Source organism: Limulus polyphemus, unplaced genomic scaffold (assembly GCF_000517525.1).
Source record: "Limulus polyphemus unplaced genomic scaffold, Limulus_polyphemus-2.1.2 Scaffold531, whole genome shotgun sequence".
Lineage (NCBI taxonomy): Eukaryota > Metazoa > Arthropoda > Merostomata > Xiphosura > Limulidae > Limulus > Limulus polyphemus.
Window position 1 is genome coordinate 255,012 of NW_013666141.1, and position 15,366 is coordinate 270,377.

Genomic DNA, 15,366 nt, shown 5'->3' on the forward strand with positions numbered 1-15,366 from the left:
ACGAAAAATTAGGTGTCTATTTACTTGTGACCACTCAGTGTATATCCAGAAATACCGACTCTGCATTGAGGCTATCAAAAGAAATGCAAATGTTGGTGCAGATTGAATGAATATATTTTGTGTATGAACTGAGAACAGTGTTTGTATATAGTATTAAAAATACTGTAAATATTTTCTTTTGAAGAGGGGCTTATTGTTAGATATACAAAAGTGTTTAAGTATAATGCGAGTGTTATGATTTAGAGGGTTTATGATTTAGTGTTAAATTTACTTATTTTTAGAAGCTATAGTTTATAGCAGGTTTGTTTATCTAACTGTATATAAATCAAATGTTGTGTAATTCAATTGTTTTTAATTGGTGCTTATTGTAGTATTGCATCATGTTACTGTGTTTTGTTTTTAATTATGCACAAAGCTACACAAGGGCTATCTGTGCTCTGCCCACCACGGGTATCGAAACCCGGTTTGTAGCGTTGTATGTCCGCAGACATGCCGCTGTGCCACTGGGGGCCATCATGTTACTAAAACATTTAGGTTTTTCTCGTTGTTTTTTTTAGAGATTATTGCATAATAATATTTTGTAGTGTGTAGAACATTATAGGCCTCAGGCTGCTTGTAAACACGGGTACAAAATGTAGTTTGAGTCAGTTATATAAATAGACAGTTAGTTATTTAGATAAATAGTTAGATCTAGACTGCGTGATTGAGAGTTTAACCATAAAGTGGTGACTGTTAAAGTGAAATTATCACAGATTGTTTTGTACTAACAAAATAAAGAAGAAATAATTTGTCTTCTCAATTCTGTTCTAAGGTAACTGAACCAACATGTGTGTACACTGAAGAAAAGAGACGATTATTCAAAGCTCTCGATACAACTATGGTAATTAATTGTGTAACAAACATTTGTATATACGTTTGACTTGTTTTAATATATATTATTTTAAAACAAATGCGCTGTGTTTGCTGTTTGTTTATTGTTGAACTTTATTGCCAAGTCACAGAAATAATGTAAAGAATCCGGCTAATCTATATACATAAACCCTGACATATTACCTACCAGAAGAGAAAGATCATGTGCAAATATTTTTGAAAGAAACCTAATGAAAATTGGTAATTATCACGATTTAAGCATATACAAATTCGTGATTTCGAACAATCAATCAATCGAAACTTCAGTTTCCAGTTGTGATAAGTTACCACAGAAGATCCAGCTTCCAACCATATCAGTCCAGCAGAGTATTCAGAATATACATTGGACAAACTCCTTGTAAGTCACTATCTCTCATCTAGTCTAACAACGTACTTAACTAACAATGTATAATGGCCAAATAATTAGAGGTAACAGGAATTAATTTAATTGAAGATTTAACTCAACTAATAGAAGACGTGATTTAAATGCTAAGAAACATATTAAAGGAATTGTTATTGGAAATATGTAAAGTGTAGTTATGACTGAAGGACTATCCAGAGTAAATTTAGTTGAGAATTTTTAGTTGTCAGATGTTGAGAGAATTCTGTAAGGACTGTTTAATGAACAGATTACTGTCCTGAACGATGAATTTAGTAATTTTGATGCTTGTTCCAAGATAGTTTCAGAGAATGTGATGTAGATGAGTACACTTGTATTTGAATATATTGTATTAAACTTAGTTTTTGTGTTGTGATACTTAGACTCTGAGTGCATTCTTTATTCTGAACAAAAATTTTCTTGAGTTGGTGGCTTGTAAGCCGACCTGCTACTGCATAAACTGAAATTAAATAAATTAAATTTGTAACTCATGTTAAGTCAAACCCAAACGCCTGCTCCATAAAACATCTGTTACACTATTTGTAACTGATTTGTTATTTTACAATAAAACAACCTGTTGCAATAAAGGTCACAACAGTAGAGATAAAAAACTACTGACTGTGTGCCATGTAGTAAAAACAGTTAGTAAGATTTTCCCTCAGTCTGATAATGACAGAGAGAGAAAGACCAACCTCTCAGTTAAAATTACAATATGTGAACCTCAACAGCTAACTAAGATGCTGTGTTCCTAAGGATATATGGAGTGACTACAATAAAACACTCAGCTTTTTACCTACAGGTCCATGTTAATACATCCTGAAAAAGGTACAAACACATAAATGATAAGAAATTTAGAAGAGGGATTTGTGAATGATGTGGTACCCAAATGATATTGAAAAATCTTCATTATCTGAGAAAAGCATACACTGCATTTTCAGCAGAATTCCAAAAGACATCCAGTTTGCAGCAACTATCTCATAAAACCAATTTAAATTTGTTCATGAGGGAAGAACTATTGGAAAAATGAATAAAAGATAAAGACAAAACATGTAATAGGGAAAGCACAGCAGAGACAAGGAGAGGGAAAATTGCTGCTAAAGAACTAAAAGCAACTCAGTGAGCTTCTCAGTAAAGCTATGAATTCTCAGCTATGGGTGTCCCCAGTTGAGACAGTATTAAGTTTACAAACTTAAAACTCTAAAATCTGGAGTTCAACTCTCTGAGGTGAGCACAGCAGAGTAAAGCCACACTGGGCTATCTAAAAAAACACTAACATATTAATGTAACTATAGTGGTATAATATTATCCCAAGTACACACTGCTTAAAAATCTTTAAAATATTTTAATGTATGATGTCAAACGTTCTGAAACCAAGAACGTATTTATAGAAACAATTGAAATTACAAAACATAGTACATCTTATGAACAAGAACAAGTTTTTAATTTATTTTCTTGAAATACAAATCTAACCCAAAGTGATGATTTCTAAGTTTTTCATTACATTTTTATACATGTTTGAATAATCATAGAAAAACACTAACACTGCCAAGATGTCACCGATGCTTTCTGTGAGTTTATGCATTTCAGAAACATTCAGTCCTTGTTTGGTTTAGCTGAGTATTCCATATTTCTATTCATCACTGTATGAAAATGTTAGTAATCTGCATCTTTTAAAGGATGAGCATGAAAAAACAGAAAATTACTACAAATATAAAACAGGATATGAACCTGAGAAAAGATAGTGCTAAAGGTCTTTGTTTTGGAAGACTGAATTTAAAAGTATTACAAGAGCTTGTGACACTATTTGTATCTGGACTTGCTTAGTAAAAGTATTTATGTATGAACTAGTTGCAAGCTGCACACTGCTTGACCCAAAGAACCTCTAATATATGTATCTAGTGCACAGAAAAAAAGGTCAAAGATGTTAATCTAATTTAAAATACACATCTAACAACATCAATGTTTGAAATACATTCTAACCATCAGAAAAAGAATAAATAACAAATGTCAAAAGAATTATATAAAACATTATTGTGACACTAAATAACTAATATAATTTCTGTGGACTAAATTCTGCTTTTATGTCTATTTACTAAATAAATTCTATCTGCCTCTGATCATACACTATCTTGATGCTAGGATCATATTTATCTGGCCTTTAAGAATTTAAGTTGCTTATATTTTGTGGGCATATCAGTAATAAAATGCATTTAGAAGAGAGAGTTGAAACAATAATAAAATATTTAATGTGATTAACTCGGCCATTTTGAATGATGCACATACTGCATAATATAATTTCAGAAAAAAGTATCAAAATTAGCTGATAAGATTTTTCTTAGTTATAATTTTATCTGCAAGCCCTTATGATCACAGAAAATAATATTTTCAACCTGAATAAAAATCTTCTACCTTTCATGTCTAATTCTCTGGCCACAAATTATTACAACTCCCAAAATTAAAATTACATAAAGATTGCAACATAACTAGTATATAATTAATAATCAACACTACAACTTCAAAATTTTTTTTTTAAATCTTACACATCCAACTTTCTGAGACAGTACTGAAGTGTTTCTTAAGTGTAAGACAAGGATATTCAGAAACTTAAAAATATAGTTGGTGTTGTATAAACTAAAACATATTGTGTAAGCATATTAATTTTGTAAACTATATAAGTGATACAGTTTTCATCTCTAAGGTTAGTTTTATTAAGATAGGGCATCAATACAATAGATATTTTTAGTTTAGACTATTTCTTCAAAAGATTTATCTTTAATCCTCCCTAAAATAAACCACCTTCCAAGAAACCATATTAAAACAAAAAACTCTTACTTTGAAGTTCCAAAACCCTAGTTATTTTTTAGCCTAAATACAGTAAACATCTGAATTGCACTTTACTGTAGTGAAATGTTTGTATGTGCTGTTTGTTTTTTGTCACAATCATGCCATCTTAATTATTTTTGTTTGTATGCTAGATTTTTTGTTTTAAATGATGAAGGTCTGCTTTGCTCTCAAAATGACAGTGTGAACTAGTAACCTGCTGGATGTGAAACATAATACAGTAAACATCATCATCATAGTTCATTTTATTTTAATCATTATTTGCAATTAATTTTATAACATAGTTTAAACTTTAGAAGTTTACTTTGTATTCATGTTCAATCCTAAGTTGGTGAAAAGTAATCTACCCTAACCAATGCTTGTACCCATGTTCATAGTTCACACTTGTGTTGTTTTGAGAATGTATCTCCAAGTAAACATATATTTGTAATAGAAATTAAAATAATTTAGCTAAAGGAAATTTTGTGTGAACTTCATTGAAATCCAATATGGTGCATTGATGCTGGTGTAACAAATGCATTCAACACAAAATTCATAGTGGGAAACTTTTACAAGTCATAATATACCTTACATTATCATAAAATGATTGACTATATTCACACAATATTATTACTATGTAGTAATCTTAACGTTTTGTGCTTGAAAAAAATGATCAATTTCTGCACATTACAGATTCCGACATATTTATCATTGTTATGGGTATTTGTTATATCTCCTATAACAACCAAAAATAAACCCTTTGATTTACAAGTTGGATCTATCCCCCAAATTTCATAACTCTACAAGACCCTGATCCTTCAATTTGACACACTTGTTGAATATTTCTTTTATTGCATTGCAAAAAAAAACAAAAACCTGTTGTATGAAAAAATTTGAAACTTTAAAATATCTTTCTTCAGATTATGTTGCTTCAGCAAATAAAACTGTTATTTTTATGCATGATATTTGTAAGAATTCACAGCTATTAAATTTTTAAAAGATTTCATTGTCATATGGTTTCTTAAAAAAACAATAAAATGCTTTCCTTTGTTGTAGGTTATAATTACTGATATTTTACGTTTTTCTACATTCTTTTAAAACTTTCCTATAAAATTTTATTCTATAGTATTGTGAATTTTATCTTTGTTTTGAATTGAAAAACAAAAAACTGCTACTGAATAATAACTTAACAATAACATATTAAATTTAAAAGCAAGTTAACTCATTTATGTTTTATTAAAAATTTTATTTCAGTGATTTTCTTTGTAGATTTAAGTAGACTACTTAGATTTAGTGAAAAAAGCCTAACACAGTAGCCTTGTTGGCAAAACGAAATTTAATATGATCGACTGCAAATAATTTAACTAAGCCTACCTAATCTTCTTCCATGAAAACCATATAATGTATAATATTATAAAGCAAGCTTTCCACCACCTTCTGAAAAGATCAGCACTATAATTGTAACAGATGTTGTTCACAAAACTATTTTCATCAAGTAACATATCATTTAACTAAACTTTTATCACTTTGTTCCAATTCATATCCAAACTTTCATTGAACTAGAAGACATACTGGCTTATGTATAAACAGTTGGAAGGAACAGAAAAATGAATAAGAGTTTCTATTATGTGTTTAAGTCACGTGCCTATAATTTCTCAAGGCTGATATACAGACAATTACATCATACCATAACAAGTAAAGTTAAGAAACAGAGATTGGCTAAAAATAGCTAAAATTACACTTATATTTAAGTTACAGATCATATTAGCTCTGCTTTGGCCAAAACTATTATGACTTTCTTCCTAGCAGGTTATGAGTGCCATATTATGCTCAGAAAAAAATCAGGAAATTCACACAATTATGATTTTATTTTAGCTTACTGATATTAAGCCAAAATAAAACTTTAAAATTAAAAAAATAAATGTTTACATAAAAAATTAAATAAATAAAACTTTTTAATGTGTGGAAGAACAACAAGCTTATTTTCTATAATTTTGTAATTCAAAGGTGAAATTTTTGCCCTTGGGGTAGGCTTTACTCATAAAATAAGGCAGAATAGAATGTAACTCATTAGTATTATGTAAAACTAAAAACAAAATACAAGCTATGTACAAAAAGGTAATTTTGAGTCAAATTTTAAAGAAATTTATATTAGTGACAAGCTATAAAATCTTTATCACATATAACACAAAAATGTATACATCCAGGATATATAGAAAATTAACTAAATTCCTGGTGTCATGTTAATGTTCTAGTAAAACATTTTCCTCAGCCTAATGCTATAATGTAAACAAGCCACTGCCAGCAGGGGTTGGACTAAAAGTTTAATTTTTTAATTTCACTGTTTCAGTTTTTACAGGCTAATGTAAATAATGTTTACTCTTTCTGAAATAAATCACTTGAAAGAAGTTACAGCAGCTATTTTTTTAAATGAAACTGCCATTTTGAAATGAAGGACTCTTCACTAAACATTCATACTCAGTATGCATAAACAATACTGCCTTATCACTGACCAATTAAAAGCAATTTAACCAAATATTATTTTTTCTTATGAAATATATGTATTATTATTATTATCATTAAATTCAACCTTATAAACATGAGTGTAGAAATATTTCTAACTAAAAACTGTTTTCTTTCAATGAATTATTCTGCACTAATTAGTTATTAAAATATAGGATGCTATTTTCTACATTATGACAGAAAAAACTGATGAACATTTACCTGTCCAACTTGAGAATTAGACTGAAAAAATTCTTATTCAGAATCAAATAATGGTATTGAATCTACATAAAATTAAAATGTGTATTAAGGTTAATGGTTCTACATGCTTTTTACATAAAAATTACAAAATGTCAGAGGTAAAAGTGAATCATATATAGATAACTAAATTTTTCTTGAAACACTGAAAAATAATATCCCTATTTTTCCTTTTTAATTTTCTCCCTACCATTTGTTATTTAATTGAAACATTAAGCATTTGTGTCCTATGTCTTGAATTCAAAATTGGTCATAAATCTCAAACTATACTCTTCAAGCTTATAATTCCTATGTGTACACAACACAATATAGTGTTTGTAGTTTAACTCTGTGCTTTAAGTAGCCTTATATATATATTCTTCATTGTACTAAATAGACAGGTTGGTTAACACTACCAGCAACATAACTTGTGGTTTCCAGTGTACAAATTTCTTCTCGTTTTCTGCTATGTGGGTAAAGGTATAGAATCAATAATGTTTAATGAAAAGTGGTTGGACTTGATAATGGCACCATATTCAGCCAGTGGTGTTACAAAGATACTGATTTCAATGGTTACTATATTTTGTGTAACTAGTGTGTTCAGTGTTACAACAGTGGTGCCAAATACGAAACCATGCAAGAGGTGCAATAATATTTCAAAAGAGAGAAAAAGTTGGTGGAACTCAGTCTCATAAACTTATAACAAATAGGCCATCAACTACAACAGTGACAGTTAGTGCCAACCACATCATTAAACACCTATTTACACTTTAGGAGTCCACAATAATGTCTGAGATACTATGGGCAAAGAAATCTGTATAGAACAACTTCTCATACTCTGGTAGTCATGACTTGCCACAACTATTCTAAGATATTTTTCTGGGAGATGAGAAAGCCATGCAGTTTAGCAAAAGCAAACAGTCATACATATGTAATGATGGTAGTGAGCCTTTCACCATGCAAGAATTTTGTAAAAATTTAGAAATACTGAAGTGCTATACATTTTAATACAATAAAACATCCAAGTCATAGAACAGAAAACAGCTGGATATTCTTGTAAGATATTGGTCTGAAGAAAAAAAGAAGAGATTGCTGTGAAATTTCTGAAGGCACTCTTTATGTGGGCATGCCCATGGAAAGAATGTTGTTAAAATTATTTTGTCTATAATAGAAGAACCAGGCCTACAGCTTATGCCTGCAAAATTGATGAGTGTAGGACCCTGATGATCCCAGTGTGTAAAAACCAATCTTCTTTGAAATGATTTAACACTTGGAGAAAAATATTTCTCATCCACAATGTTTTTAGATAAAGATTATCAGTTTACAGAGAATCAGCTGAATAACTAGCAATGAACTTGTTTCATTGCCTTAAGTTGTCATCTTATTAAAAAGAGTTTTTAATACTTAAAATGGAATAGCCTTGGAAAAGGGAATTTTTATCAGATATTTTGAAAAACCATTGACTCACATTGTTGTTTGCATTTGACAAGATCCTCAAAATGTGGGAACCAACCATGAAGTATTCTATTAAGGATTTCCCACAGCAAATCACTGGTTTTACTAAAATTTATGAGAGATACACAAGGATTATATTCAAAACTGAAAGATCTTTTGATTAAAATACACATTTTGTTTCTGACCAATACAGAAGCAGTTTTAAATTCATTTATTACCCATTTTTAATGAGAGGAGCCCCTAATATATATATACACTACATCACTGGTCCCCAATTATTTTCCACATTAGTACAACCATTTCAGATTATAACTATAAAGCCAAGAGCAAAATCTGAGCTCTTTGGGGAATACATGATTCCCAAATACAGTTTTGCTTACTTTTGCAATATCTTATCACAGCATGGTTCATGAATCAGGCTTCTAAGGCCTTACTGTATCCCAAGGGCCATCCATTGGGGTCAAGTATGTTACATGATTAAATAATTACCCTGATAAAGAAGATTTTGGGTAGATTTATGCTTAAATGAGGATTACAGAAACTGGTGAAAAAATGCTACTAATCTATTAACCAACTTCTAGATGAGAATCTTGAAATACAAGAAGTCACTAGGTAGGTCATTTTTAACCTGAAACCAAATCAGCATCACAGGCCTTACATTGAGATAAAAAATATTCTATGTACCAGCTGACCAAAACATGGTAGAACATTTACCCCTGGACAGTAATATTTTACAGAAGCTTAAATATTTAAACTCCTTGAATAGATAAATGATTCAGCTATAGATGCAATCAAGAAGCTAGCAACCTGAATACCATATATTATCCTTGAAAAAAAATGTATCCAGTCTGTACCCGAAAGAGGATATCCCAGATAGATTATTCTTACAGGGAGGAGATCAGAGTATGTACAAAAGAATTTATCATTACTGGTCAAAGGCTTTCAAAATTTGCAGATGGCTAGTACAAATACATTTTTATACTAAAATATATGAAGGCATTTCTGTGCATGGCTCATGGCAGTGTAGATACAGAATGAGGTCTGTCTGTCAAATACTAGGTCCAGAGAGAACCCTAGTGACTGATGATCAGATTAATATCTCATGCAGTCTAAGAGATTTCATTAAGGTGTAAGGAGGAAAGATGCATAAAACAGAAATCACTCATGAAATAATAAATGCTACATGAGCTGCCAATAAAGTCTGGAAAGAAAGAAAGATTGAGAAAGAGAATGAAAAGTACCAGGAAGCTCTAGAGTGTGAAACAGAAACTAAACAAATCCAAAGAAGAGGAAACTGAGAGACTGTGAGAAACTTACAAGAAAATTGAAAGAAATATCAGTGAAATGGAAGCTAGTAAAAGGTTCCTAAAGAAAGAAATAGTAGACTGAATAAAGCACTTAAAGTAAAATTTTAGTGAATTAGATTATGCAAGGTTCACTTGAAGTTGCAAACAAGAAGTGTGGTGATGCCAGAGATTGATATCACCTCAAAGAACAGAAGAAAGAAAAGCAAAATGAGCATAATGTTAGATAAATATTCTAATCTATATAATCAAAAAGAGTAACATGTGTGTGCATGGGAAGCTTTTTAAACTTCATTAAACTATGCAAAAGTGAAATTGGGGGGGGGGGAGTATGGATGATGTCACAATATGTGTGTGGGAAGCCTTTTAAACTTCATTAAACTATGCAAAGATAAAATTAGAAGAAGGGAAGTACAAAAAACATCACCATATGCTTAAAGGGAAGGATGAGTGTAGATAGTACTATGTATTACCAAGGGAGAGGTATTTGGGGAATTGATCTATCATCCTTCAGAGTCCCATCTCAAACATCACTGTTTATGTGTTACGGTTATGCATGTAAATTTCTATACAGACACTTAAGAGTACTGGTACCATCACCCTGTTGAGTTTTAATACCTGCCCTTCATACCAAGGTTTTGAAAATGTTGTTAAATCAGGCACCTCTTACTAGATAAGTTCATCAGTTTGTCATTTTTGATCATGCCATTTGGCTCAAAATGTCTTTTATACAAAAGGTTTTGCATGGATATTATGTTGTGGAATAGGACAGAATTGCCATTACATTTTATAAACTTGGTGCATTCAAGTACAAAATACAACAACCAAGACATATTTGGTGTGTGAAGCACAATGTTTCCCCCTGGTATGTTAAAAACAATTCTGACTAGTTGCTATGAATTAGTTGCAAAACTGCTTTTATTAGATATATTAGTTAGTTAGCTTAGATGAAGCTTCGTCTAGCTTGTGTTACTGTGGTGCATTGGATTTAGCAGGATTCAAGCCTTAAATCTGCTTTTAGTTAATTATTTTTCAAATATTGCAAGAGACATCTTTGCTTATAATTTATCTGGTGTATTAATTGTGGCAATAATCAGTAGCAGTAGTCAACTTTTAAAATTACAGTGTCTTTATGCTTAGTATTTAACAAAAAGAACAAGAACTGCACATTTATAGTAACCTGTCTGTGCACTGTTGATGTTACATGACTTAAAGTAAATTTCCAAGTACAAGACATTGACTATAAGCAAAAGATTGGTGACCACTGGGAAAATCAAGTGTAATCAAATACAGCATTTACAGGTAATATGGAACAACTAGAAAAGTGTGTAGGTAAGTAAGGAGAATTGGATAAATTTTTTGTGCTTTTGCAATTTTTTATCTGTTTCCTACTGATGAAACAATTTTCTAGGGAGGCCTATTTTTTGTCATCTTTTAATTTTTATGTATGGAAACGTTTATGCATAAATTTTGTTTCAAATTAAAACATGATGAAATCAGCTTGAGATTTATGACTTTTTTTGCTATCTATTAATAACAGTGTATATGGTTTTGTGCCATCTTGTGACCTGTTTTCTCCCTATTCTTTGACTGAAAATCCCTACTTTATCCTCACTTTTCTGTGGGACTCTGGTAAAAAGCCTGTAATAAAGAAGTGCAATACTGAAGATGAAATAATTAATAACTTTGTAAAGTAAAATATCTTCCATTTCAAATTACTTCAGGTTAAATAAATGTAAAAGTTATAATTCACACTCTTAGTTTGTTTAGAAGTATTTTTTGCTTCAAGATTCGGTTGTTTAATGCATTTATCCATTTCACAGAAACAAAAACAAAGGTATCAGTGAGGTCTAGCTGTACATTTTTTTATGAAGTTTGATAATCATCTGAGTGCCTAAACCATGAAAGGAAAAGGAGCACATACCACTCCACCTCCAATATATTTTTATCAAAATATTTTCTCACCTTACTTCACTAGTCAGTTTTTTCTTGCCCCCCCCCCCACACCACACACTTTTAAACAACATCAATTACCCACAGCAGTCAACACATCACACTTCTCAAAAACTTTACTGTCCTCTCGTCACAAACTCTTGGCACTATCAACTTGAAGCTGCTGCAACGGTTTAAGAAAATAAGAAAGAATATTGCTAGCAGATTCCTTCAGAAGCTCCTTCACTGGCAAGGAAACATTCCCAATTTCAACAGCTTTGTTTATGTTCAGATGATAAATACACTTTTCTCTTGTCATGCACCTACTACACATTAAGTGCTGTAATCTGTATCCCACTCTAAACAGATATATTTCTGTTAATCCTGGACATCTCAAGTCATAAATTAATTTGTTTTATCTTTTTAGTTATTCATAAAAAGGATATTTAACAGTATAACCTGGTTTTCTTTAATTATTTTGTTCTCAGTGAAGTTTCTAATGCCTTATTTTGTCCTTAGACAAATGGAAATACAAACACAAAAGAATTAATAAATTTCTCTCAATTTGCATCATTTTTCAGCCAAAAGGCTGGCACCCATTGAGGCTCTCTCTCTAAGATGTTGATTTCTTTTACTAGTTCATTGTAGGCCTTGTCTATATCTGAATTAATGATAATCATATCAAAGTAGTGGCCATAATTGTCTTCCATTTCACGGGCCTTCTCAATGATATCTTTGAGTTCTTCATCTTTAACACTGGCTCCCATTTTTGCATAGTTCTGTCTTAGTTTCTCTAGAGATGGTGGAGCCACAAAGACCACATATGGTTTGAGATCTGAGTGTTTCAATATCTTCAGTGACTGGAAAAAAAAAGTTCCAGGAACAAACTGAAACTATAAAATCTAATTTGAAAATTACAACAACAACATCAGAAAAAAAATGCATTTTTTTAGTAGAGTTGCTATAACTTTATCAACAAAATTCTAAAACAACATCTATTATTTCTTTAATTTTAAGCTTCTTTATTTTGCTTGTGATAATCTTCCACTTTCTAGAAATTTCATATCAGTTATTTATAAAAAATGTTTCTCTTGCAAATGCAGTTTATTTCTTATTATGTCAATAAAGATATCTTCTTTGCACATTTTAAAATTTTATTTCAAAATCTTTATTTTACTACAGCCTCAACATATTCCTGGTAGAGATGCAACGATGCACTCATATATCCAGTGAATTGAAAAAGCTGCAGATCAAATAATATTCATTACTTGCAATCATCTCAAACAAATATATGTGATTTTTTTTTAAATTTTTATCGCAGCAAGATGAAGCACACTTACTTTTTTCATTACATGTTCAGAAAGAGAAAAAAACTGCTAAATAGCTTTGATATCTTCAACTGGAAGCTTAAATTCTCGTTATTGTACAACTATACTGTTTTGCAATTACACAGACTAATATAATGGCACGTTTTTATGACAATATTCAACAGAGATCAATACCAATTAACTTAGTGCTACACAATTTCAGTATACCTATATAATTGACAATGTTATTATTGATATGATTCCATAACATATACCAGCCATATTACATTTATAAAACAGTACACCTCCCTAAACCTAATAATCCAGTAATTATATTCTGCCTACCTCCAATCAAAGGCACTGAATTATTCAAGATACAATTTACCTTGCCTTTAAAGTAAGTTATTCTGGAAACAGCATGCTTTTTATTATCAAAAAGACTTTTCTGCTGTGGTACTTATCAGTAAAAATAAAAAGTTCTAGGCTTAGCACACTCCTTTGACAAAGTTTATACTGCTTGTTTAGAAGAATTTTGGTTTTCCAGAGTACAGGGAAGATGATAGGATTTATCTGAAGTTTCTGATTACAAATGTTGAAATTAAAAAAGTGTTTTATCTCAGTACTTTGTTTTATTTAGACTTTATAACAATATTCATGCACTTGTCACCTCATATTTGCTACATGTATCATATTCCCCATATCATATTTGGTTATTGCCATAAGTCCTAGAGTATTAAATTATGCTGGAAGAAATGTACCTTTCTTTTGTTGTGCTTCTTGACAGACATCACTTTACATGTTCCTCCAAAAAATGAAGGATGTAGTCATTATAATTTATATCTCACTATAATGATATATTACTTCATACAATGATATTTGTACCTGAGGGTGTAGATTCAACACACAAATCTTTCCTGAGTTTACTACACTGCGAATTGCATCTAAACTTGTTCCATAATAATTCTTTTCATATTCTCCATGTTCTACAAATTTTCCAGCAAGTATATCAGCTTCAAATTGAGCTCTTGTGATGAAATGATAATCAACATCATCAAATTCTCCATCTCGTTTTGGTCTACTAGTATCTAAAAAAATTTAGTACATACATTTAGATTTTACTGGATTAAAATCTTCACTCAAATTACTAAATGTGAAAATAAAACTTTATAATATTTTCATTCCTCATTGTTGTAAATTATTAGGTTGCAAAACAATGCATAAAAAAAAGTTATGATAAAAAAATGTAAGAAAATATAAGAGTGATAGCCCATTTCATAACTAAAATTAAAAATAAAACCTCGAGACAAAAATATAATTTTTTTAAAGAGAGAGCATGTTTTATATATTAAAAGAGAGGGCAATTGAAAATGTCTAACTCCAAGTTTTAAGTCTTTGAATTCTACTTATTGTTCATCAGATCATATCTTTATAGATAAATCTAAATCTTAACAACATACGAGGTATAGCAGCTGCAAAACGCTCTGTATCTTCCATTAGCCTTTGTCGCAATTCGTGACGTCCTATATTAGGTGGGCCAACAAGAACTACTGGTCTTTTGTGATTAGCTCTAGGGTAATATAAGGCTACTTCTTCATATGTAAGTATCTGTTCTAAATCACATTCTGAAATAAAGAAAACCTGGTTGTAACAATATGAAACATATTTCTAAGAAAAGTGTGTAAAACTTACCTATAATATTAATTTTCAATTTTTCAAAGAAAACTTTTGTGGTTAGTGTTGCTCTGTGTATACAAATAGTAAAGATGCATAGGTTCAAAGTATGGAACTAATGTACTTTTAAAATGAAACTGCAAATGATTTATGCAATGTTCTGCACATAGCATTATAAAGAACAGGTGTTAAAGTACTGTTACGTCTCCGGTTGTTAATTAACTTTCCACAAGTTCTTTACTTAATAAAACTGATTTATTCTTTCCGAATATAACTTTACCGATACACTCAACTTCAACAATCGCGTTAAAACAAACGCTAATCAACGAACGTCAACAATACTTCCGACTGCAGTTCAGTTACTCACTATCTATACCTCTTTTATATACCAGCGTACCCTATTTCTAGTAAGAACTTGAACATTCGCCAAAGTACATGATAGTTCTAGAAACGTTGCGTCACGGTGGTCATGTGACTCGCTGACGCAACAATATAATAAAAAAATGCATGTTTGTCTGAAGATTTAAGCAGTATTCCACATCTTGATCAGTTGACAAATGGAAACGAGATCAAACAAGATGACTGCATTTATTCTGAGCTGGTTAAGAAAAAAATTGGAAGTTTAAAAAATGATAAGTCTCCTAGGCCAGATAATATTTCCTCAAGGTTTTGAAGGAGGTTAAAGATTAGATATTTGAGCCACTTACTACTATTTTTTGTCAGTCCTTGAATAGTGGGCAGGTATCAGAGGATTGGAAGTTAGCTAATGTAACTCCTCTTTTCTAGGAAGATGATAAAAATTATCCCAGTAATTATACACCCATTAGTCTTCAGTTGTGGGAAAATTTTT

General features: G+C 30.8%; 1 protein-coding gene across 1 annotated transcript in view; it reads right to left on the reverse strand.

Annotated features, from left to right (window-relative positions):
* Positions 1-7,237: 7,237 nt before the first annotated feature.
* LOC106458903 (MAGUK p55 subfamily member 5-A-like) overlaps positions 7,238-15,366 on the reverse strand; it is a 185,549-nt gene continuing 177,420 nt past the window's right edge. Inside the window, 3 exon segments of the mRNA XM_022385265.1 lie at positions 7,238-12,398; positions 13,728-13,930; positions 14,303-14,467. Of these exon segments, the coding sequence (XP_022240973.1) occupies positions 12,099-12,398; positions 13,728-13,930; positions 14,303-14,467 (668 nt within the window). The 3' untranslated portion in view covers positions 7,238-12,098.